This window comes from Gasterosteus aculeatus, chromosome 20 (assembly GCF_964276395.1).
Source record: "Gasterosteus aculeatus chromosome 20, fGasAcu3.hap1.1, whole genome shotgun sequence".
Taxonomy (NCBI): domain Eukaryota; kingdom Metazoa; phylum Chordata; class Actinopteri; order Perciformes; family Gasterosteidae; genus Gasterosteus; species Gasterosteus aculeatus.
In genome coordinates this window covers 4079876-4105384 of record NC_135707.1, presented here as the reverse complement: position 1 = coordinate 4105384, position 25509 = coordinate 4079876, and the positions used below count along the sequence as shown (strand labels likewise).

The 25509-nt window shown below is 43.6% G+C and overlaps 4 protein-coding genes across 9 annotated transcripts; 3 read left to right on the top strand and 1 right to left on the bottom strand.

The window, feature by feature from the left end:
- Positions 1-1336: 1336 nt before the first annotated feature.
- Positions 1337-18628, top strand: rpz4 (rapunzel 4). Of its 5 annotated transcripts, none has more exons than XM_078094550.1 (3): positions 1337-1347; positions 16196-16258; positions 16428-18628. In XM_078094550.1, the coding sequence occupies exon 3, from the start codon at positions 16448-16450 to the stop codon at positions 17621-17623; it is 1176 nt and encodes a 391-aa protein (XP_077950676.1). In that variant the 5' UTR covers positions 1337-1347; positions 16196-16258; positions 16428-16447; the 3' UTR covers positions 17624-18628. The 5 variants fall into 5 exon arrangements, with proteins under 5 accessions (XP_077950676.1, XP_077950675.1, XP_077950677.1 ...); XM_078094549.1 differs by lacking the exon at positions 1337-1347 and adding an exon at positions 9312-9509 and having other exon boundaries at positions 16199-16258; XM_078094551.1 differs by lacking the exon at positions 1337-1347 and adding an exon at positions 9401-9509 and having other exon boundaries at positions 16199-16300.
- On the top strand, positions 2998-6865 carry LOC120810114 (protein rapunzel-like). Of its 2 annotated transcripts, XM_040164389.2 has the most exons (4): positions 2998-3080; positions 3175-3279; positions 3597-3684; positions 4632-6865. In XM_040164389.2, exon 4 carries the CDS (start codon positions 4696-4698, stop codon positions 5875-5877), a length of 1182 nt encoding a protein of 393 aa, XP_040020323.2. In that variant the 5' UTR covers positions 2998-3080; positions 3175-3279; positions 3597-3684; positions 4632-4695; the 3' UTR covers positions 5878-6865. The 2 variants fall into 2 exon arrangements, with proteins under 2 accessions (XP_040020323.2, XP_040020325.2); XM_040164391.2 differs by lacking the exons at positions 2998-3080; positions 3175-3279 and having other exon boundaries at positions 3642-3897.
- Positions 9506-13076, top strand: LOC120810115 (protein rapunzel). Its single transcript, XM_040164393.2, has 2 exons — positions 9506-9957; positions 10912-13076. Exon 2 carries the CDS (start codon positions 10976-10978, stop codon positions 12155-12157), a length of 1182 nt encoding a protein of 393 aa, XP_040020327.2. The 5' UTR covers positions 9506-9957; positions 10912-10975; the 3' UTR covers positions 12158-13076.
- A 4090-nt stretch (positions 18629-22718) lies between the features above and the next one.
- Positions 22719-25432, bottom strand: LOC120810120 (uncharacterized). The gene is made up of 8 exons (XM_040164404.2): positions 25393-25432; positions 24743-24828; positions 24497-24632; positions 24292-24402; positions 23991-24047; positions 23573-23737; positions 23105-23221; positions 22719-22979 (listed from the first exon to the last, which is right to left on the bottom strand). The coding sequence occupies exons 3-8, from the start codon at positions 24584-24586 to the stop codon at positions 22914-22916; spliced, it is 606 nt and encodes a 201-aa protein (XP_040020338.2). The 5' UTR covers positions 24587-24632; positions 24743-24828; positions 25393-25432; the 3' UTR covers positions 22719-22913.
- Positions 25433-25509: the final 77 nt, after the last annotated feature.

The window sequence follows — 25509 nt, the reverse complement described above, 5'->3', positions numbered from 1 at the left end:
TACTTTTTCAACTAGCAACCTTTCTAACGTTACGTCAGCATAACAAAACATGTCATTACCGAAGCGATCAACATAGATATTTTTAGGTGAAGTTAAGAACTCTGCTTTCAGTGCTTTTGGTGCCGTGTGCATTGTGGGTGGAACGTCTGGAGGGCCGTTTGAGTGGAATTCCACTGGGTGGGAAACACGTGTCTCGGCCATCTGCAGCGCATCTAAATTCCCCTTGTGTTCTTTCCGAGCCTCTCCTTTCTCCTCTGATGCCGCCGCCGCTGTCTGCACTCCGTCCTCAGGGCCCCGTGTTGTCTCAGTCCCCCCGTCCTCCCCCCGTCCTCCCCCCGTCCTCCCCCCGTCCCAGCGCTGTCGTAGTCCCAACGGCTCCCGGATTTCCTCCCTCCCTCGTTTGCAGCAGGTCGGTGCCCACACGGACCTCTCTGTCTGTTCCTGCTGGGAACCCGTCTGTCTCTCCTCATTCGTAGTCTTCACCTGTCCGTCTGTCTTTTGTCCTTTTTGTCATTCTTAGTTTAGCAGATGAGGCAAGAGCCTCACAAAAGGCAAACAACTCCTTTGTGTTCTCACAGAAAACAGCCTTTCACATATTTAATTGATTTGGGAATAATAAACACATGTTGCCAGACTGACTGAAGAATGGTTTTAATTATTTTGCAGGAATGTTCTTATGTTACAGGGTGAGAAACGTCTCCCCCCCCCCACACACACACTTTCATCTCTTTCACCTGTAACAGAAACTAGGCGAGTCTGGTTGTGAATCACTGATGTTGTGGATCAGGACCCCGAGGGAGTGGGAGGTGAATGAGTAAAAGCGTGAGAAGGAGGAAATGAAAGAGAGGAGAACCAGGAAATGCCCCCGTCACAGAGACTCTCAGTGGGTTGATCCGTCGCGATCTGAGTCAAATTCTCATGAGAACATCAACAAATTGGGACGCAGGAGCGGATTTAATGAGTCAAGAGCCCGAGGCAAGAACAAACATGCCAAGTGCAGATCTTTGACAGCAGCTTAGGAATGAACAAAACACAAAGCTTAACTATGGCGTAATATAAGAAACCATGACAATGTTAGCAGTGGGCTTCTCATTTACACCAGTTAGCTTTTCCATCAACACAACTGCAAAGAAGAGCTTTCCGAATTTTCTTTTTCTGCCGCCTACGGAAGCAGAATCCATCTCCTGAAGCTGCAGATCAATAACAAATGAAACTGAATTTAAAGTCGATTGTATTTTCCCTGCAGCTGACGTCTCCGAGGCAACTGTTTTAATCTGATATCTGTTATGAGCTGGTGTCAGGGCAGATGAGCTCTGCTCAAAGCAAAGTTTCTACCGTTTTTTTCTATCACACCTCCAAATGAAATTTTAAAAAAGCACTTAGCATTCATTACCGGCAGGCCTGTTCTGCCCTCTGCTGGACCCGCTCACCTCGCATTTTATTTCATGTTACAATAACAAATATATTGCATTCAGCAATCCAATACAAAATAAAATTGGAATGTTATTTAATGCATATTTTCCATCAAATTATGACAAAGCAAATATATTTTGTTTTGTGTTTCTATGGTGGCAATTCCTGCATTTTCCCTCCAATCAGTATTTACTGCATTATTTGCATTTGGCCCACTAACAGTTCAAACTGAGAGGATCTCTGTTTAGTAGCACGTGATTTTGGTGAACAGGTTATGGCCGTGATATCGGAAGGACGATGGCGAACGATAAGGAGCCGAGTTAAAGCCACGAGCTCCTGCGTCAGCTGGTTTTAATCTGGGTTTCTGTGTAGGAGTTCACTCTGTCACAAACACCTGGTGGATGACGGTGCGAGGCCTCATCAACCAGCTGGTTGAGTTTTTAAACCAAAGCGCGACCAGTCCCCTGGTGCTTTATTGGTCCGTCCACCGAAGCTTTCGTGAACCACAGACGTAATTGCTGTATTGATCTGCTTTGTGAAATATCTTCTAACCCCAGCGTGAGTTTCTAAGAAGTTAGGAACGCGACAGCGTGACTAAACAACATGTCGGCCAGGGAGAGTAATTGGATTTGGTGTGGAGCTCGAAGGTGCTCTGACTCTGTTGTGTGAGACTCACCCGTAGGTGAGTTTGCCTGCAATCAATAAGTCGGCTTCTCTCAGCCCCGGGAACCTCGATCTGTTTCCTCAAATCCAACCCGAGTTAGTATTGATCTGTGTGATTGACAGATGGGCTCGTGGCGGGGGAGGAGGGGGGGGGCGCCGGCCTCTCGCTGCTGGAGTCGCTGTTGCGCATACAGATCGCTGGTGCCTGACTGATGTTGAGATGTTGAAATCTTTCCTCTAAAAATCTTATATGATTGGAAACACCTGGAGGGGGGTAGACGGGGGGCGCCAATAGAGGGAAGACACCACCTTCCCATCCAAACTACCTGACCTTCAGATTTTTTTACGCCATCATAAACATTCCCGGATGGAAAAGTGTTGATGTGAAGAAGAGCTGACGTTTCTAAACCCTTCATATAGTCTCAGTGTGAAGCGTTTGTGCCGATTCTTTTGCCCACACTGGCAGCTCCGCTACTGCAGTTCAGACTTTAATATCTAAATACCTGGATGATTTTTGTCTCTTAAGAATGTGGTCTTCTGTTTTGCTCGGAAAAACTGCTGTTTGTGGCCTCTGGAAATATCCCACAATCAAACATATTTTTCTCTAATTTAGTGCTAATAATAATAAGTGTTAATAATGTGATAAATATAATAATTCTATCTATGAAGCAATCCTACGAAAGACTGATGTTAATTGGTGGCTTGGATACAGGGAGTGAAAGTCAACGTCTGTAAGTGCTCGTCATGTTTGCTTTGTTATGTGACTCTGGCATCTTGACTGTTTACTCTGCCTGTATAGATAACTGTGTCCATAAAAATAAAAACGGTTCACAGAAATAATCAGGTTGAACTGGTCAGAGTAGGCCATCCACATTTAGTTTGCTTTGTTTAAAGCTGCTTGCCAAAATGAAAACTTGGCTGTTTCAGGCTGAGCACCTTTTGTTTTTTTCCTTCATGAAGTTCCAATTGGAAACATGTCGCTGCATCTGTTTCCTTTTTATATGGTAGACAACTAAACAAATCTCAAGTTATATTGCAGACTTTTCTCTTGTGTTTCAATTAGGGCCGTTGATGTCTTCAAATGCCAACCCTTTCCAGAGAGTGCTGTGTGTGTTCTTCTCATTGGACGAGCCACCGCGGGGCTTTTGCGGTGGGCCGAAGAGACATCTTGTGGCGAGGAGGAAACAATAGCCATTGGTTAAGGTCAGAAAGATAAAATGTGGTCAATAGCTTCCTCTAACCAGGAAGTCATTTATCTTTTCAGCCTTAGACACAAACAATAGAGACGACACAAGCTCTGTTTTCTGTGTTTTGGCATTGAATGTAGTGTAATCAGACAAAACAGTCATGAACTTTATATAAAATGACATTAATATGGCAAAAAAATAAATCCTATTGTCTTCTCATTTTTGCAGATTGTTGATTCAAGATGCAGCAAAAGTTTAGAGATAATGCATTTTTGCTTTTGTCAGTATTAGCAAAGCAGAAGTATCAAGTGTCATTTGTTTCTATTTTCCCAGGGTGAAAGTGGCCTCATCCCTCTCAGTGAATTTCTGAGGAATTCTGGAACGGGATGGAGGAGTTCCAAAGAAGGAGTGACGAGAGAGAGTAGGTCTATATATATTGGGGGATGTGGTTGAACACTTACGTTTGTGGTTCCTATTGAAGCTGTGTAGCATTGAAAGGGAAGCCCAGTGTTTGATCGAGTGCCGTTGTTGGACTCAACTTTTTTCCTTTCACAAAATACATTTTTACATAACAAACTTTTTTGAGTTTTACAAGTGAAGATTTTTTTCAAAGCCAAGCCAAAATAACTACTTTGTAAGTATTTTTGTCACACTGTTATTTTATTACTTTTAAATTAGAATACAATGTAATTCTGGATTTACAAATTCCATATTAAATATTGTTTTATTGTCATCCCATGGAAACATGGATGCATCTTAAAAGCACTGATGGCTGAATAAATCAGATGTAATTAGTGTAGTGTAAGTGAAGCCTGTAAAATGACACCGCTGATCTCATCAGTGCAGCAATTATTGGTGTCCATTTTCTGTGGGTATACATGTAAGCCTGTAATTGTCTATTTTATTCATACCAAAACTGTTGGGTTTTAACTATGTATTTTGTTCTGTAATAATTAGTAAAAGTCTGATTGCATTATTGAACAGGAGCAGTGGAGGGGAAGTTTCTTCTCTCAGACCTGGATCTATTTCTGCAATGTTGTGCAATACGTCATAATTCCTGAGTACAGACCTTGTTTGATATTTGTTCTAAATCGCCATCCATGTGTGCCTCGTTTGTGTACGTTAATGAGCTTGTCTTCTGATGTGTCAATGCTGTAAAAAAAACGGGTCCCTGTCATTAGCCGAGGCTGTGAGGGTGCGCCATGAAACTGGATGCCTACATGTGCAGACATGACCTGCCGTTGGCTTGATTGGAGGGTTTTCATTGTCAGGAAAATGTGCTGTGAGAAGAAAATGTGCCAAACTTCAGTTGAAATCTAGGAAACTGTAATGACCTTTACCATGGTTTCATGTTTCTTCTTCTTTCAGGCACCAGCAAAGCCTCTGGCAGCTGAAAACAGTTATTAGTTAGCGTAAAACACACAATACAAAGATGGACGGTGTGGCAGATTGGCTCGTGCTGAACAGGGACAACATCGAGAAAGGCGTGGAGATCATGGGGGAAGCCTCTGAGGTGCTCGCCGCCACCGTGGGAAAACTCCACCCCGTCTTGGAGGCCGTGTTCAAGACTTCAGCAATGATACTCAAAAACCCGGACAGCAAAGAGGCTCGCTACCTGACTGAGCAGTTCGAGCTGGTCAACCAGAAACTCGTGGGAATCCAAGGTGAGATCAATCAGATCATGGAGGAGCTGCAGATCGGGTCGATCAACAAGCAGAACTTTGAATACGAGATGCACATGCGCAGCCAGTACGACAAGTTACAGGACTTTCTCAACGCCAAGCCAGAGTACAAAGAGATAAAAATGGGGATGTTCATCCGGCACTATGAAAACACCGGCGCCGACCGGAACCTGGACGCCCTCTACAACGCCGTCGTTGGGAATGGGCCCATGAGATACCCACTGCTCGAAATACTGGTGTCAGTGAAGAAGAGGAGCAGGAGGACGGTGGAGGATTTCTGCGCCGGGCTGAAGAAGCTTTTTGTGGTGGGCATCATCGCCGTGATGGGCCACTCCGCCCTGAAGGAAGGGGTGGTGGGGGAGGAGATGGTGAAGAAGTGGCAGGGACGGATGGAGGATGTGGAGAATCGAATGAAAGCGGCTGTGGATGACTGTACAGATAACTTTGCAGTTCAAGCCAAGCTGGACATGGAGCACCTGGTGAAGGAGAAATCCGGCGCCATCAAGCTCGACCTCGCCAAATCCCTCCTGGAGTCTCTCGTTAAGAAATACGACTGGGTGAAGTGGTCCATCAGGGCCTTTGCCGTCAAGGAGCGCTTCTTCTTTTTCAACTGGCTGGCAGGAAAGAAGTGCCACGGAAGTGGAGGAGCCAACTGGTTTGAGATTCTGACCAACAGCAAGGTCATAGTGGTGGTCTCTTTTTGTGTTGACCCCAAGCCCATTAACAAGAGTGAGATCCAAGAGAAGATCGAAGGTCAGAAGATGAAGGGGAACATGGTTGATGTGGCTCAGGCTTTGAGCAGTAGCTTCCCCGACTGCCTGGTCCACGCTGTCAGCCATTACAAGGAAGTGGTGGAGTCCAACAACTTCCATGAGGATAGTTACTACTATGGAAAACGAAAAGGAACCTACCTGTGTATCCACCCCGAGTAGAAAACCTAAAGTGCAGCTGCACGCGGGAACAAAATTAGCAAAATTCATGAAATGTTTTTACCAGAGACAATGAATATAGAAAGTGAATTAATCAATCTAGTCTCTGCATAATATTCTCCGTCTGGTTTGTGATTCAGTGTTTGGCATGTAATTGTTTTTAATTATTTTACGTACATCTTTTATATGTCGATGATATGGTTTTTTTTTTTTCTTCTTTTCAGAGCTGTATATCTCCATGCCAGCTTTGACTGCTGTTGTGACTCTCGTGGTGTTTCTGTCCCTGTTGGATATTAAAAGACTTGTTTGCTACGATATTATAGTCTGTTAACCGTCAAGTACTTTGCCACATAGTTTATACCTGGACGCGCTCCTCGGTACGTCAGACCACTGTTGGCGAAGCGGTAATTCCTTGAGCAGTGCTGCTTTATGCACTGACGTGATGCAGTACCCATATTTGTCTGGTAGGGTTTGTTCAAGCTTCCCAGTTCATTATTGACATTTGAAAGCTGTGGAACAAGAAAGTGATTGTGCCTCCTGGTGGAATTGTTTGATAAAACCGTCGTTTCTGAAGTCTAGCATGAACTAGCCCTGTCTTACATGTCTGTGTGTAAAAAGCGAGGCTACAGTCAGGAGCTCGTTAGCTTAACTTAGCATGGAGACTTGAAATAGGAAGTTTTCAAATGTCAATCTACAAGTTATGTGCCAAAATATTTTCATGCCCTTGAGTTGTTTTTTTGGTTTTTCAATACGGTTTCTCAATTTTGTTTCAAAAAAGGGAAAAGGGTTATCTTGATATTGCCCAATTGTAGACACGTGTGTTTAAAACAAAATGAGTTCTAATTTTGGTGCTTTTGGTGCGATATGTTGCTGCAGAGCGAACAGCCAAAACGCGTTATTCGACAATCATCTTATATTTACTCTTAATTTGTAATAAACATGAACAGTTTTGTCATCTTTGGTCATTAAAAGCCATTTTTGTGATACTGTCTCTTGTCTCTTGGATCATTCACGATTGAAACACACTGCTCGGATCAGTGATAGCGATAAGAGTCAGCCAAGAGTCACTTTAGATTTCTATGAAACCTTGAAATGAATTATGGAAGGACTTTTCCTGCGTCCCTGCCCTCCCTGGACTTTTTCGTACTCAGTGATGTTGTAGTCTGTCACCGGACGCCATGTTGTCTGTGACCAGGAAACACCCGGAGAGGGGTAGACGGGGGGGCATTACACAGAGAGAAGACACCACCTTCACACCCAAACTACCGGTCTTCTCAAATTTATGCTGACGTTGAGGTTTTTTTACGTCATCATAAACAATCCCGGATGGAAAAGTTTCGATGTGAAGAGTTTGAGCCGATTCCTTTGCACACACTGGCAGCTTAAATATCTAAATTATGTAGACATTATTAAATCAAGAATTGAACTAATTTATCTAACTTTTCAGCACTTTGGCACTTAGTATCTATTGAATGTGGATGATGAGTTAAAACATATTCTTCTCAACCGGACTGAGTACCTTCGCCCGGCATTTCGGGAATTAGACCAGCTGTTATAACAGCTGTCACTCAAATACGTCAGGGTCCTTTAACGCGGTTACGAACGTTCTGAAGCGAAAACAACTCTTCACCTGGAATCACTCACGTCTTGCAGCTTTTACTGGAATTGTTTTCCGCTCGCAAGATGAGGCGGATCGAGGTGACCTTTCATCTTGATGGATTATTTTTGTTTCTTAAGAATGTGGTTTTCTGCTACACTTGAATGAGACCTGATCACAAAGCCCTCAACATAAATCTTCCAGCTTTTTTTTAATATGCAATTCTTTCATCCAGATAATCATGAAATACATATCTAGATGATTATGAACACAGATTATTGTTCATGCGGCAGTTTAAATGATGCTGACAATGACTGGAGTATTTTACATGCCTGCAAATGTTCCCCATGATAAAATCTCACGCTGTGGCAGCAAAGGAATAAATGCATTCATGAAATATTCACAACTTCAAGTAGGAAAAAGAGGCCACAGTCTTACTCATTCGTTGTAAACACACACAGATTCTTGTCGTGATGGAGGGTTATTGATCTCTATTGAGCTGGCTTTGACATTGTGCATAATACATCTACACATACACCCTGCACTAGTGTATCGTCTTACATTTTATCAAACACTGCTGACTTGTTTTTATCCAGTTGCATCAGTTTTAATTGAATCAAGGCTCGTGTGAACACAAACCTGCTTTTCCTGCCATTAAAGTGGAAGCAGAAATATTATACGGGTGATGATCTTGGCCCAGACAAGCTGCGGTTTGTGGCCTCTGGCAATGTCTCACAATCAAACAACAATCTTATAGTTCCAACTCTACCCTGATAAATTGATGCATTAAAAAAGCAGGAGATTACTTCAGCTCCCCCAACGTGCCGAGTGGGTGCATGCTGAGTAAAGACAGACAAAAACAGCCTAATGCCCTCAAGCTCTTTCCTCAGCTGGCCGTCATTATCTCAAATATTTCACTTGTGTTTCCACCTGGGGAGTCTGAATACCACAAAACCTTTCCCCAAGTTCAACACTTTTCCATGGATGCTGGAGCCAGAGCCTCTCTCCTAGTCCGCAGACGGATGGTCTTCTCTGCAAACACAAGGGAAAGTCGTCTCTTGTTAAACAGCACAACTCGGGCGTTTCACGCAGCGTGTGTTCCCCGGCGTCGGCCTGTGCCACCCATCACGCCACGTACTGCTGGGTCCCTGCGAAAGCAGCTCTCCACCTCTCCACCCGTGCCCTGCTGACGAGTACCAATTTCACAGCAGACATCCTTCCCTCCTCTTCCTGTTCCCGCCTCTTTGGGATCCGTTACGGAGGACGGTGACATCGATGCCGCGTGTGTCACGGCCCGCTTTAAGCACAAAGGCCATGAGTGAGCTCCGACTGTCATGGTGTGTCCTGGGAAGACACAGACCGTCTTTCACTGAGCAGCACTGTGACGGACCGAGCACTTCCCCCAGCGGGGCCATCGTCATCCCTCAACATTTACCAAATTATCTCAAAAGGCCTTTTTCTTAAAAAGTACAATGATGTATTTTAAATATTTAGCGTTCTAACAGAGCTAGCCTAATGGTTTTTGCAGCATGCAAAGCCTCACAGAAGTTAGAGGAACCAGTTCAGTCACCATGGCAACCTTGAGCTACAACAAGAGGGGTTTTGTGCTCCTGGGTCGCTCGGCTGAGCCCTGCTGCCATTGGTCTCCTTTTGATTCTTCCTCTCAATCCCCTCGTCTGTGTGTTTCTCTCGCTAACAGACACACACAAACACACACACATGCACAGACACGCACAAAAAACGTTGTATTTTTCAACATTTTCCCAGGGTGCATGGTGTCCCTGCGTGGGGAGTGTTTACAGGATGTTATCTGTGTCTGTGCCGGCCCCTCATCCCTCTCAGTGGGTTTCTGAGGAATGCCGGAACGGGATGGAGGAGTTCCAAAGGGGGAGTGATGAGAGAGACACCAGGAGGGAGGGAGGGGGAGAGAGAGAGAGAGAGAGAGTCTATATATACATCCCAAAGAGCTTGGTGCTCACAGGCACAGCTGGACTACTGGATAACTGGACCGTAGTCCACTGGATATTTGGCTAGAAAGGTGAGTACATTTTTTTTCCTGCTCTATTTCTTTATTTAGCATCTCCATCATCCTTGTCACCAGTGAACCATCGCTTAAAGTTGGTTCAAAGAAAGAGAAAGAAAGAAGGAAAAACTCAAAATTCAGATTTGTTTATTTGGCTTTTCTTGTTCTTTTTTTTATTTCCTTAAAAGTAAGGGGAAAAAGTCTAAATTGAAGAGACGTGTCATCGGTAGAGATGAGTCCTTTGGGGGATGTGGTCTCGTTAGAGGCTTACGTTTGTGGTTCCTATTGAAGCTGTGTAGCATTGAAAGGGGAGATCAGTGTTTGATCAAGTGCGTGTTGGACTCGCCTTTTTCCTTTCACAAAATACATTTCACCGTCTGTGCTGAACGGAGACTAACTTTCTTTGGGGGTGGGTTTACAAGTGAAGACTTTTTTTCAAACACAAGCCTTAAACAATTACACTGTAAGTATTATTTCCTCACTGTTATTTTATCTCTGTTTTTAAATCAGAATGCAATGGAATTCTGCAGTTACACATTATATTTTAAATGATGCATTGTTTTATTTCCATCACACGGAAATGTGGATACATCTTCGTAGCACTGATGGCTGAATAGATTAGATGTAATTAGCGTAGTGTAAGTGAAGGCTGTAAAATGACACCGCTGATCTCATCACTGCAGCAATTATTGGTGTGAACCTGTATTTGTCTGTATTTCATTCATACCAAAACGTCAGAAAAAATCTCTGTATGTGTCGGGTTTGTTTTTTGTTCTGTAATATTAGTAAAAGTGTGATTGCAGTATTGAGCAAGTGCAGTGGTGGGGAATTTTCTTCTCTCAGACCTGGGTGTGCCTTTTTCTCAACTGGATATGGGCTCCAGGCCGTGAGACATTAGTTAGCTCATCTCTCTTGTGTATTTTACATCGAAAAACCCCACTATCGTTACCAAAGTAAACCCCTTTCTTTTACCGTGTAGCGAACATCTGTGTTTGCTTTGTGTCCTGGCTATTGTTGGAGCAGTTAAAAAAAAAAGAAAAGAAGATATTCCAAAGGGCCAACGCTGCCATGTTGCGCAATACGTCATAATTCCTGAGTACACACGCTGTGTTTGATATCTGTTCTGAATCGCCATCCATGTGTGCCTCGTTTGTGTACTTTAACGAGCTTGTCTTCTGTGTGTCAATGCCACCAATGCTTTAAAAAAAAAAAACGGGTCCCTGTCATTAGCCGAGGCTGTGAGGGTGCGCCCTGAAACTGGATGCCTACATGTGCAGACATGACCTGCCGTTGGCTTTATTGGAGGGTTTTCATTGTCAGGAAAATGTCCTGTGAGAAGAAAATGTGCCAAACTTCAGTTGAAATCTAGAAAACTGTAATGACCTTTACCATGGTTTCATGTTTCTTCTTCTTTCAGGCACCAGCAAAGCCTCTGGCAGCTGAAAACAGTTATTAGTTAGCGTAAAACACACAATACAAAGATGAACAGTGTGGCAGATTGGCTCGTGCTGAACAGGGACAAGGTCGAGAAAGGCGTGGAGATCATGGGGCAAGCCTCGGAGGTGCTCGCCGCCACCGTGGGCCAGCTCCACCCCGTCCTGGAAGCCGTGTTTGTGGCTTCGGCCGAGATACTCAGCAACCCAGACAGCAAGGAGGCTCGCTACCTGACTGAGCAGTTCGAGCTGGTCAACCAGAAACTCGAGGGAATCCAAGGTGAGATCGATCAGATTGCGCTGGAGCTGCAGAGGACGTCAATCAACAAGCAGAACTTTGATCGGGAGGCGCAGATGCTCAGCCAGTACGAAAAGTTCCAGGACTTTGTCAACGCCAAGCCGAAGTTCAAAGAGAAGAAAATGGAGAAGTTCATCAGCCACTACGAAAACACTGACGCCGACCTGAACCTGGACGCCCTCTACAACGCTGTCGTTGGGGAAAGCGCCGCCGGGGACCCACTGCTCGAAACAGTGGTGACCACGGAGCAGAGGAGCAGGAGGGCGGTGGAGGATTTCTGCGCCCGGCTGAAGAAGCTTTTTGTGGTGGGCATCATCGCCGTGATGGGCCACTCCGCCCTGAAGGAAGGGGTGGTGGGGGAGGAGATGGTGAAGAAGTGGCAGGGACGGATGGAGGATGTGGAGAATCGAATGAAAGCGGCTGTGGATGACTGTACAGATAACTTTGCAGATCAAGCCAAGCTGGACATGGAGCACCTGCTGCAGGAGAATCCCGGCGCCGTCAACCTCGACTTTGCCAAATCCCTCCTGGAGTCTCTCGTTAAGAAATACGACTGGGTGAAGTGGTCCATCAGGGCCTTTGCCGTCAAGGAAAGCATCTTCTTTTTCAACTGGCTGGCAGGAAAGAAGTGCCACGGAAGTGGAGGAGCCAACTGGTTTGAGATTCTGACCAACAGCAAGGTCAAAGTGGTGGTCTCTTTTTGTGTTGACCCCAAGCCCATTAACAAGAGTGAGATCCAAGAGAAGATCGAAGGTCAGAAGATGAAGGGGAACATGGTTGATGTGGCTCAGGCTTTGAACAGGAGCTTCCCCGACTGCCTGGTCCACGCTGTCAGCCATTACAAGGAAGTGGTGGAGTCCAACAACTTCCATGAGGATAGTTACTACTTTGGAAAACACAAAAGAGCCTACCTGTGTATCCACCCCGAGTAGAAAACCTAAAGTGCAGCCGCACGCGGGAACAAAATTAGCAAAATTCATGAATTGTTTTTACCAGAGACACATTAAATATAGAAAGTGAATTCATCAATCTAGTCTCTGTCTATGCATAATCTGCTCCGTCTGGTTTGTGATTCATTGTTTGGCATGTAATTGCTTTTAATTATTTTATGTATATCTTTTATATGTCAATGATGCAGCAGCTTCAGGGTGTTTTCTTCTTTTCAGAGCTGTATATCTTCATGCCAGCTTAGTGTTGTGACTCTCGTGGTGTTTCTGTCCCTGTTGGATTTAAGAGAGTTGGTTTACACAATGTTATAGTATGTTAACTGTCAAGGACAAATAGTTTATATCTTCCTGGTATATAGGACCGTTGTGGGCGAAGCGGTAATTCCTTGAGCAGTGCTACTTTATGCACTGATGAGATGCAGTACCCATATTTTGGGTTTTTAAGCTTCCCAGTTTATTATTAACATTTGAAAGCTGTGGAACAAGAAAGTAATCGTACCTCGAGCTGGGATCGTTTGATAAAACCGCTGTTTCTGATGTCTAAAACAAACTAGCTCTGTCTAACATGTTAGCAACTTAGCATGGAGACTTGAGACTGGAAGTTTTCAAATGTTATTTTGCAAGTTATGTGCCAAAATATTTTCTGGCCCTTGAGTTGAGATTGTTTTTTCCTTTTACATACGTTTCAGAGAATATTTACCACCTACATATAGAACATCAAAAAAAAGGAAAAATGTGGAATATATAACACATGTGTTTAAAACAAAATCAATTCTAATATTCTTGCTGCTTTTGGTGCAATATGTTGCTGCAGGGCGAACGGCCCAAATCCTCATTCCACAATCAACTTTGTCGAGATACTTATGTATTTACTTTAATTTGTAATAAACACAAAAAACATGAACGGTTTTGTCATCATTGGTCATCGTTACTCAGTTAAATTAAAAGCCCCTTTTGAGTTCAAACCTGTCCCAATTATAAAGCCTAAACGCACCTCCTTCAGCAGCAACAACGCGTTAACAACACGCCGCTGTTCATCAAACGGGTGGAGGTGGACCTGTAATAGAATCTTATATTATTATTATAATATTATGCTCACAGCCTCTTTAGTCTTTCGCTTTCTGCTGGGCGCGCCTGCGTCACGCGGGAGTCACGTGACCGCGCGCGAGTCAACGCGTCCGCAAAGTTGAGTTTTGTTTTCCTTCCGCGGGGCCTTGTTTTTTTCTCCAGGTGAGTCCGTTTTTCCACCGTCGAAAACGTTTCCCCGCGGACAGACTCGAGCCGGTAGAACTTTTAACGCTGCGACGAGGCAGTAATCGATCGAACCATCGACTCCATTTCTTTTCCCCGGCGTTCTGTTTTTTAAAAAAAAAGCCGTTGAATTCGCAGATTTTCTTTTAACGCGGCGTCATCTAATAAAGTAAAGAGGGGGATTAAGTGAATCTGGGGGGGAAATAACTACATTAATGCAGTTTGAGCTGTTCTGTCTGGGCGTTGGTTTCCAGCTGTCACCGCTTCACTTTTTCCAGGAAGTCTTTGACTGTTTTCCACTCGCGTAGCAGCAGAGCAGCCGCTCTGTGGTGTTAACCTGCGATGTTTGTTTGGCTCTGTGCGATGATGCAATTAGAAGGCCTCGCGCGCGGACCGATCGATACCTTCTCCATTAAGTTGAGTGAGTGATCGGCGCGGTCATCCGCGTGCCCAGAGGAAGCTCTGCCGCAGACACACGAGCCCTCTGAGAGACAACCTCCTCTTTCTGCTCGCCGCACACGGCTGGTACCATAGTAGCTATCTAAGTATCTTCTGCAGAATACGTCCCCTGTGATCCACATGATTATGTATTCGTTACTTGATATATTCACATTTTAGCTACTTGCTTATTTTCTGTGCAGTCAAGCGTCACAAGAGGAACCTGAGAGGTCAAAGGTCGTCTATAAGGTCGTCAATATTTGCTGAAAACCCAACAACAGGCCACAAGTTAAACTGTCACGAGCCAAACATGTCGGGAACGACGTTATTTTTTAATTGTATAACGTTTAATGTATTCTTTATATGACAAATAGCATATAACATTAATTACAATGTTTCCGGCTGAGATTTAGCATAAGTAGCATAAATCAAAATACCCAAAATCTCCAAGTTATGGTTTCTTGTTACAGCACGAGTAGTTACTTTTCCCCACTATATTTGTGTAATATAGTTGTAAAAAAACACAAACTTGTTGTTGTGTCTTTCGCCCGGCATTCATATCTCTGGTGAGATGCACCTCCAGCTCCCTGTTTCTGAAAATGTGATTTCTTCAAGCACTTTTATGTTTAAACTGAGTGAAGGTGCTTCCCATGCACTCAGTCTGCGGTTACACCCACCCCCCCCCCCCTCCCTCCCTCGGGACCTTGAGGGAAATAGAGAGATAACATCAGTGGAAAACAGGAATCACACTTTTAGCACGACTAAATCCAATAAGATACAGTAACTGTAAATGCTCCAACATCCTGCTGGAATCTGCTGTACTTTGACGTTTTTGTTTTCATGGCATACAAGGAAATTATGCAGAGTTTACATATTTTGACAGAGAAATAACTTTGTGGATGGCATTCAAAGAATGCTTTAAAAAAGTAGTTTGCCAATTTGAAAAAATCGCTTATTTGGTAGATGCGAAGATCTATGCCACTGTAGTCCATGAAGCTACACCTAGCCGCTAGTTAGCTTAGCACAAGGCCTGGTCATATGGGGAAACAGCTAGCCTGGCTCTGTTCAAATCTCACGAGTACCGGACAGAGGAGTTAAATCGACCTTCTCAGCGAGAAAGGAAAGAATTAAAAGACGTCTCTCAGAAATGTTGGATTACGCCCTAAATCTTAAACCCATGTTGGAATTGAATCCTCTTCTCTCACAAGTCTTCTGCGGTCCAGCTGGATTACCCGCACCGAGCACGCCTCGGCAGCGAGACAAACAAGCTGACGGATTATTTTCCATTGTCCTGTTGCCGTGGTAACGTGCTGAGTTTCACTGGAAAACGAACCCTTGCCCAGCAAGTTTAACCTTTTCACTTAATCACTTCCCACGCCCGCTGCTCCGTTATCGACTGGTCCGATCTGCTGCTGCTGCTCCTCCTTCAGCCGCGATTTGCTGAAAACCCTCCGGAGGCCATAAACGTGAATTAGAACATGTGACGACAGGTTCATTAGCTCGAGCTGCTGCATTCGAGCTTGTTGAGCCAGTAGGAGAGTGTACCATTTCCACCCAGTTTAAACATTTCCACTTTTGCAAAAGAACACGTCTGAACATCCGCCCGGGTTTCTCTCACAGTCTTTTTCTCCGTTTCCTAACATGAGGGAGGATGTGCTTTCTTAGATATGATTTTCCAAATCCAATGGACACAATGCAATTCTCTTGATATAAGGAGTCATCTAGCATCGCTAAACGTTTTTTATATCTGTGTTATTATAGGCCAAGGATTTAAGATGTGTACAATGATTTACCCAAAGTTAGAATGTGACTAATTCAGAGACAGAGAAACTCGTAACTTAAAGTCCTCTCAGTCATCTTCCCCACACCTTTCAGCCATAGAATATCAGTTTAATTTGCTCAGTTGTGATGAAAATAAATCTGTTATTATACCTGTTATGATTTGATCCGCCTTTTATATCTTATCTTAAACTATTGCTTCTTGAGAATAGTAAAGACAGACTGCAAGACAAGGGGTTTTAGACTTTTATCACTTTAATGTACGTTTAAACTTGAGCTCAGTAGGAGAAAAAAGTGTGATACTTGAAACGATAGATTACCCTGCCTGTTTAAAACCAACAGCAGATACCTCCATTATTCCCACAACGTGAACTTTAAAGCTTCATTGCACCGCGTCGCTGAAACGGTATATTTTCCAACAGTAACCACACGAATGACAATGCAGACAATCCAGCCAATGCCGGCCGTGCGTCGCTGCATTGTTGAGTCATTGCTCACTGGGTGTGGCCACCGAGCAGCACTGAAGCTCACTCGGCTGTCTTTCTCTTTCCTTATCAGCTTTTGCTGCGTTGGAGCGAAGGGAGCGGGCCGCAGTCCAACAACACTGAAAAAACGACAGTGAGTCGCTCAAGAAAAACCCGACATCTGCTGTTCCTCTGTGTAAAACCGAAAGCTTTTCATACTTTCTCCCTCATTAGTGTTCAGTTGGATTGTTTCCTAGAGGAGGTTTTCTCGCTTGAATATCACAACCGACTGTTTCTAACCACCTTTCTCCGTTTGAAATCAGCTTGAGAGACGTCAGCAAAGATGGCAAACCAGCTGCAGCAGCTCGTGTCGGAGAAGAAGGAATTGGTGGAGCATGTGATGGAAATCTTTGAACATGGAGCTGAAATGGTGGCCAGCATCGCCGGCGACCTTTTCCCCATTTTCTCCATCGCCGCTCCAATTGTCAAACTGGCTCTGGACAACGTGGAAAGCAAAGAGGCGGCGTTCATGAAGGAGCAGTTTCAGAAGGTGCGAGATCGCCTGGAGGTGATCTCCGAAGAGCTCCAGCAGATCAACGAGGAGATTAAGAAGAGCGGGTTGGACGCTGTGTATTTCCCAGTTGAGGAGAACATCACCAACCAGTTCAGGAAGTACATGGACATCCTCAACGCCAAACCCAAGTTCCGGGAAGTCAAGAAGAAGCTTTTCCTCGAACATTTTGCCAAGACGGGTGGTGAAAAAAACCTCCACACCCTCTACAACTCTGTGACCGGGGACACCATCTCCGGGGAATCTGTCCTCGAGATCACGCTGAACTATCAGCAGAAAAGTCGCCGGCCGGTGGAGGAGTTCTGCGCCCGGCTGAAGAACCTGTTCTGCATCGGACTCATCGCGCTGCTGGGCCACGCCTCTCTGAAGGGGTACGACGAGGAGGACGCGCTGCTGAAAGACTGGGCCGAGAAGATGAAGACCATCCAGCTCAAAATGAACGCCGTCATCGAAGACTGCATCGTCAGCTTCCCCAAACAGGCGGAGATCGATTCACGCCAGCTGGTGAGAGACGAGTCAAGCTTAACCAACCAGCAGTTGGCCGACGCCATCGTAGAGAAGCTGAAGAAGAAGTACGACTGGGTGGGCTGGTCCGTGCGCGTTTTCAAGTCTCCCTCCGGCCTGTTCGCCAACAAGAAGGATCACCACAACGCCATGGGGAAGAGCCGCTTCCAGCTCACGTCATCGGACGAGAAGCTCAACATCTGCGTGTCCTACAGCTCGTCGCCCGAGCCGGTGGACGGCAGTCCCATCCAGCAGCTGATCCAGAGTGAGAAGAAGCTGACGGCAGTGGGCGTGGCCGAGGTCCTGTACGAGAAGCTGCCCGGCAGCTACATGGTCCACGCGGTCAAAACCAGCAAGGACCTGGCGTGCTCCTGGAGCTTCTCGGATGAGCTGCACTACTGGAAGGAGCACAAGAACATCTACGTCTGCGTTCACTCGGACTGAAGTTTGAGACGCAGAGAAAATTCAATCATTCAGTTTTTTGGTGACTTTGCGTTTACGGACGCAGATCACGGAGTCCCTCGCTGCCTGCGCCTTTAAAATACACAACAGTTCAAATCCAGTCCATTTTATTTCTACGATGTAATATTACAAAGTCTGTCCTGATGGGTTCAATAATCAGTGCAACATACGACACCCTTGATTCAGAGTAGGATAGAAGATATAAATGATGGGGAAGAAACCCCGCGGAGGGATACCTGGGACATTATTCCCCTCTGTTTGTTACGAGATTACTCAATCAGAAGTTCACAGTCGCTGAAGACTTGTTGTTCTTGATGTACGACGGTCAGTTTCAGGCGGACGTGGGGGCCTTTTTTTATGCAGGAAAAGTAGTTGACGTGGGATCCGTCTGTCTTATGTAGATAACGTGTGCGCGGTGGTAAGCGGCGACCTCGCCTTGCTGACACACCGTCAGAGAAAAATGTCTCTGGATATTTTCCAGAGACATTCTTCATTTTGATTTCACGTCTTTTCGTCTGAGGAGAACAGTAAACCAGCTGCCCAGCAGAGCTCTTCTTATGTGCACAAACGGAAAGGTTTCACCCGCTCAAAGCCGAAAGATTTACTTAATTGAGTTCTGGGTAAATCACGAGACGGGATCTGTACAACATCAACACTACTTTGAAAGAAATACGGCATGTTTACACTGAAAAAAAGACACCACTGAACTGCTATTGTTTTAGATGTTTTTATTTGACGTATATTTTAGACCGCTTTAATCGGTGTGAGTTCTTTGTATGTTGTTTTTATGTTATCATCTAAAACATTTGACTATTTTACCAAAACATTCCTTATATATAGTGAAATATTGATAAGATGTTTTTGCACAGTTTTGTAATATCTATTTCCATATGTTACATTTGAATTATCTCTGTCTGATACAAAATCACTGGTTGCATCAAAACAATAAACTTTATAAATCTTCCCAATAAACTCGGTCAAAAGTAATTTGTTTGTTTTTGTTTTTTGTGACTGACTCATAGTTTGTGTGTTTTTTTCTGACACACAAACCTTCGACTATCTGTGGACGGGGTGAAAATATGAATAACATCTGATTTTGTCTTCTTTTTGGGGGGATTTGTCATGGTTTTGAGGTGGTAATAACACCTGCTTAAACATTTATAAAGCCGCCCAGGCGTTGATAGTTATAATAATAATAATGACGGTGCTATTCATGAATCTATTATGCAAAATAATAACAATTACACCAAATGTGGTCACTCTTCTGATCCCAATATGTCATCTGTTAATGCAATACACTATAAAAGCTTTTCCTTTAATACGTTAATTCCTCAAAGCTAAATGTACCACCTGTAATCCCAATCCTCCGAGGAGTCATAAAGCCACCGATGAAACAGCCCGAATGCTCCGTGGACAAATCGAACATCTTAAGGGGAAAGAAAGAGAGAAGTGGAAAAAGGAAATTCTGGTTAGCTGGTTTGGAAACACCCATTGTGCTCTATAATTATGTGGTTGTGGCTTTTCTATCTTCGGCGTATAAAGACTCATGGCCCTGCGGTGTATCACAGGGCCACGAGTAAAGTGCTAAAATAGCGATGAACAAGTGCAAAGGAAAACATGTGGGTCAAAGATTCTTGTTTAGGTGTATTTTTACGGCAATTTCTTAGATTGGAGATTGAAACGGAAGCAACTTTTGATTCAAGATGCAAAGAAAAGTTAACAAACAACAACTTAAATCAAGAATTTAAAGATTGAAATTGACGTTTTGATCAAGGTACATATACTGCAAATCTAAAACCACAAGCACCTGTTACCAGTAAGGGAGTCTGATCATGTAAACCTCTGCAAAGGTCAACACAGTGACCTCTGAGCTCTCATGACAAAAGGCCAAATTACCTAATTTTACAATCAAAGGGAAAACTAGTGTTGTATTTCAGGATGAAGATCTCTCATGTTCACTGGAGACAACCCGTCAAACCAACCCTGTCTTCTCCAAAATGACATTTCCATACAAAACTCATTATTTCCCTTGTATGCTCACAGCATAATAGGTGAACTACTGCTTGTGAGATGAATTGGATTTATGAACCAAACAAATAGGTTGAGAATCTGGGGTCTAGTTCCAAAGTCCTCTCTCTATCTGTGTCCTCCTACAGATTCAAGGTCATCCAATTTATTTATACTGCAAGTCACATACAAGTCTCAACAGCTTGTAAAGAGACAGACAACCCTGAAGGACATCGGTGCATAACAAGAGGATATACAACGGCATGGAAAATGAAATGGAGTAAAGGGCTTCATGAACCCAAAGGACACATTTTATTTTGTAAAGCATAATAGATTTACAACATTTTCATAACAGTAGGAACCGTTGTCATGAATTTGAAGTGCTCAGAGAGACTTTTCATGTCATTAAAAATAACCAAATTACCAAATGTGGCTTGCGGATGAGACAGACCTTGTTGCCTGGATACCTGTTTGCTAAAGGACCAAGACTGAGGCCGAAGGAATTTAGACTTTCCCTCTGCTTTTAATGAAGCAGAACTCTTTCAAGTACTTTCCACTGGTGAGTGAGACGTTACACCAATGCAGAGACCCACAAAATGCTTTATCTGCCAATTCCTTATCTGGAGAAAAATAAATCCACAGAAAAGAAGCCTGAAAATGATCAATATTGACAAATGTTTCTGCAATATGGGATGACCTTTCAGAATTTTCTGGATGTATTTGTAACCAGGAGCAACTTTTGTGGTATTTAGTGAAAGTGGACAAAGTGAGGTGACGTAACATAGTCACTTATTCACACGTCCAGCAGATGAAGAACACATTATCATTCTTTTGGAGTTGCATTTCTTGCCGGCTAATGAATACAGGTCCAAAATTCACTTTCTTTTAGCTCTGCTTTTGGTCTCCACCACTTTCCGCGATGCTAATGGGCCAATGAGTATTTGAACCAAAATGTATCTCAATGTACGCAAATACAACACCGTGAATCCAACTACTACTCCAACAACTAAAATACAACTTAGTAGAATCATCAACGTAAAATTTCCGACGTGATCCCGGTCTGTTCTCCCTCGAAAAGGCTTCGGGTCGGTTTCTGTCCACGCCCAGGTGGGTTAAAGGGGCTGCTGACACGAAACATTGAAATAGGGTAAGTGATGCTTTTAATCAGACCCGAATTACTCTAGCATGAATATGATTGGGCCACACAGCCCTGCATTGACGCCGTCCCGTCAGTTGACCTCAGGAACGCAGAAAAACATCACGAGGGGACGAAAAGATTCGCCCGCTCTGCAGGAACGCATTGTGCTGCCGCCCGTCACCTCAGCGTGATCCTCAGCTCGTCCTCAATCTGTCAATGACAACACAGTCATTTGGGTAAAAATAGAAAATAGCATTTGAATCGGATGGTTTAGGTCAGAGGCTACGTGGGAGGGGCCAGTTTTCTGCATCATTTGCTTATTTTAAGATAAGCACATAAATGTTTGTTATTCAATATGTAAAAGTGAAAATAGCCAACGTGACATCACTGCCATTTTGAAGTCTTGAGCTATGCTTTTTTGCCACCATTTTAGTGTTTTGTCGTCACCATCTTGTTTTTTTGCAACCGGAAGTGACACAAAGGGGAGGAGCTAAAGTCAATAGAAGGCTGATTGAGACATTTCTAGCCAACCAAAAATGTCAGAATAAAATTTCGCAAACTGAAAACACATTGTGAAAGAGTTAAACAATTCATTTAGTTTTCAGGTTTTTTGTCGGTTTTGCTATTTTTAATAAAAATAATGATGACTTCTGCATAAAAAATTTGCTGGATAAAAAAACATTCAGACTGTTTAAAAAGACAACGGTCTTAACTTTAGGTCCTCGTCCTCAAACACCATGTTTGAATTTCCTCCCCCATCGTGACCTTCTGTCCTCCCTCCTCACATTCCATTCCTCTGGGCAGCGAGCCCCAGCAAGCGTATGTGGAAGAGATCCAAAACAATTACACATTCATTCATTCACAGAATTTCCTATGAATTCACCTGTTTGCACAGCTTCACGCGCATGCACTTTCATGGAGGGGAGCTGGGTTTTAAGGGCACCAGCGGCCCTCACTGCTAATAAAGAAGGATCCCAGTACATTTATTCCTGCTTTTGATTTTGGCCCTGAGAGCACAGGTTACATAGACATCTTACACCTCAACATTCTGCATTGATAACACATACGCAGACGTGCGTGTCGCCGCTCTGTGTGTTCGTGACCATTGAGCAACAGAAATTCAACACGTTTCAACAAGTATATTCAAGGGACCTGCTGTCATTTTCAAGAGTTACAGAATCTTTTTTTGTAGGCTCCAGGAAAATAGGCGTGGGGGGGTCTCACATGCCTGAGAGTCTGGACTTTATAACAACAGAACTCCTTCTTTGCCCTTCAGTGCACAATAGCTTCTCACCATTCACCCTTTCATCAGCTTAGTGTTGTAGCATTGTTCAAAACTTAGACATTGTTTTTAATGTACAAGGGTCACACATCTTTAAAAGACAATATACTGTAGTCTATAATATAGACAAACAATATAAAATCTGATTAATTTGCATTGGTTTATTGTTAGAATGCATTTAGGGGTATTAAAGAGGGATTTGTTTTTGGGGGGGGGGGGATCAGAAACTAACTATCTAATTCTATCTAATACAATACAGCTATGCAGCAAACTTTAGATTGATTTATATTGTCAGCGAAGCTTTGAATGAGAATTCAAAATAACTTCAAAATTACGAACCCAGAGCAATTATTCGGCACTGTGGACGCTCTGCCAAATAGGGAGGAAATGAATAGAACTAAATAAGCAATGAAAAAGGGTGCAAGAAATATCATATGCATGATCCTCAGTGGACCGACAGACAGACTCTATTTGAAACACATATCTTCAATATAAAGCTAATGTCAGCATAAGATAAAGCAGAGCTTACTTCCTTCTCAAAATAAGACGAAGTAGAAGTAAAACAGAGCAGGTATGAACTAGAATGTGTATTTAAGGGAATGGACACCACCTGGTGGGAAACAGTTTCATTACAGACACCAGCCCTGCAGCCCGCGAGTCATGCCTTTTATTTGATGAAGCCTTCTTTAAAAATCACTTCAAAAGCAAATGTGTAGAACATAAACACAAAAACAAGACTGGAAAAAAGAAGTGCATGTGTAATATTAACCAGTTTAGATTACTTTCACCAAGTAAGTGCAAAGTATTCCAGTGACTGGTGGATCTGCGTGTAAGTTGAGTGGGCTTTAAGCAGCAGGATTGGTCAGGAGTGCTTCCTTCATCAAGTGCTGGTCTTCATCATCTTTGTCAACCTGTTTGCACAGAAAATAGGATTGAATTATACACTAGAAATGTAGCTAAAAGCATCCCGACAACAGCTATTGTATTATTTCTTCTCTGCTTTATCTTTCTGAATGCTGCAGGTCCAGATTTGCACCTCTTCTCTCTCCCTGTTGACCAAAGCCTTGATGCCCAGCACAGCAAAGCTGATGGAGACACACAGGTGGAGAACAGCCAGGACGATCAGAGTCACATCCAAGCCCGTCAACAGACGCTGACATGCACAAGAAATGAAGAAGAAAGAAGTCAGCCTCATTCATAGACAATAAATGCTTTACAGGAATTCTAAAACTGCGAATAGAGCGACAGTGTTGCATTGGGTTCCTTCATTTTCACAACACAGTTATCATTTTGAATCAATATACTGTCCCGCTGCAGTAAATACTAACACTCACTGCTAAGGCACACAATGTGGATTCACCCGCAGCTGAATATAGTTTATATTCTATTAACTTCTCTGCACTGCAGCTTTTTTTCCTGGCAGATTTGAGAGCGTTATGACTTCAGTGGGAAAGCGTGAGCTGAGAGAAGTGTCACAGTGCCTGAAGCATGAAGGCGCGCTCACCTGGAAATATTGCGCCACATAAATGCAGTTGTCGTTGTGAAATTCAGCAGTGTAGCCGTCACACATCCCGGCGGCGGGGGCGGCCGCCAAGTCCACGGAACTCTGCACGATCCCAACAACGGCCGAGATGGATCCGACTATGTTCACCAGCACGGCGAAGCCCACCTGAGAGAAAAGACCCCATCGTGTGTACGACTCTCAACGCACAACGGCAGTCCATGGCCTTTTTTATATAGATCACATTAAAAGATTCATCAAATCTCCCACCTGTCCAAATATAGGATTAGGGTTAAATCACTGATTTATTTTGGATGAATGTTTTCAACATTGTAAAAAGAAAACGCAACAGTGTTCATTTAACTGATGAGGATTGAGACATTCTGACACTGGCCTTGGTGTTTATTCAGACTTTACTTACCAAGTAAAGAGAAGGGAACCGGCCGGCAAGAATGGACATGATTCCAGCTACGCTGAACTGGACAGAGAAATCAACATTAACTACAATGCATTTCATTTGTTTGTTTTTAGGAAGATCTGTGAAAAACTTTTTATTTCCATGAATTATGTCACACAGATGTTATTCTGTGGAATCAGATGTCGGCATCCCTTTACGAAATCTTTCTTTCATCAAATAATTTAAATTCTAAAAAGTTCTGGTCATTTCATTGGTTTAGTGGAACATAACAACCACTAATATTAACAGAGCATTGTGACATCACCACGCCACCCAGCCAGTAAGCAGCTCCCGTGAAGGTCAAACTGTCGGGTTGCATGTAAGGTCGTCCCGGCCCGAGTCCAATGTTGAACAGGCCCACCATGACCTGCATAGTCTATAAAACATCCCAAACATTTAAACCTCACTGTCTTATACTGTAAAAAAACTCCACGTACTGATGCTTGGATACATTTAAACATTGTTCTCACCCCGAGAGCTGCAGTTACATCTCTCTCCATCAGCCCCGTGGACCCGGAGCAGCAGAGAGTCTTGAGGATTCGACACAGAGGCGGCAACATGCTCTTACTGTCCGTTGCCACGGTGACGACGGTCACTCCCTCGTCTCTGACAAGAGCGACGGACATCTCTTAGACCAGGGCTTAGTTCTAGTTCACTACGATGCTAATATCCCATTCTGGTAATTACTAAGTCTACGTGCATGTTGGCTAGATTACCTGGTAATGATTCGCAAGGTACAGCTACACGTGTTGAGCAGAGACAAAGTGTTTGATAACCTCCAAAAGTCAACAGTCACTGGAATCTGTGGAAGAAATATTTTGTCAAAGTAAAAGCTCTTTAGATTTGAATCTCTACACTGCAGAAATAGATGAATCAATTTAACTCTTGATTGGATAATAACTCACTGACTCAATATCAAGGAGACTTAAAATAATAGAGACTATGAACTCATGCTTACAGGTTTTACTGAGGTATAAATGAAAATACACAGCTGGATGTCTGTCTCATTCATACTTCATCTGCATACATGAAAGAAGTTAACTACACTCGTGTTTCGCAGAAAGTACTCGACCATCTCAACCTCTCATCCTAAAGCCACCGCAGAAAGATACAAAGCTTTCACGAAAAGGAGGAATCTGGGTATTGAACGTCGACCAATAACATACAAGCACACACGGAAACTTTTCAAAATGATGAAAAAGATTTAAATTGTCAGTAACATCTTCCATAACTGCCCCCTCTTAACCTTTAATTAAACATTAATACAACTTCTAAACAACCAAGAACAAACTGTCTTACTACTAATTTGATTATTACAAAGGTAGAATGATCATGAATGATGTGTCTGCGTGTGCAGAGGTCTCACCTGGTTGGGGGCTGTAGGCCGATTGCACCTGGACGGATGGTTCACCAAACAACAGAGAAAACCAATACTTCCTGACGCTCGTTCTAACCCTTCAAAATAAAATCATTCGCGTCTCTT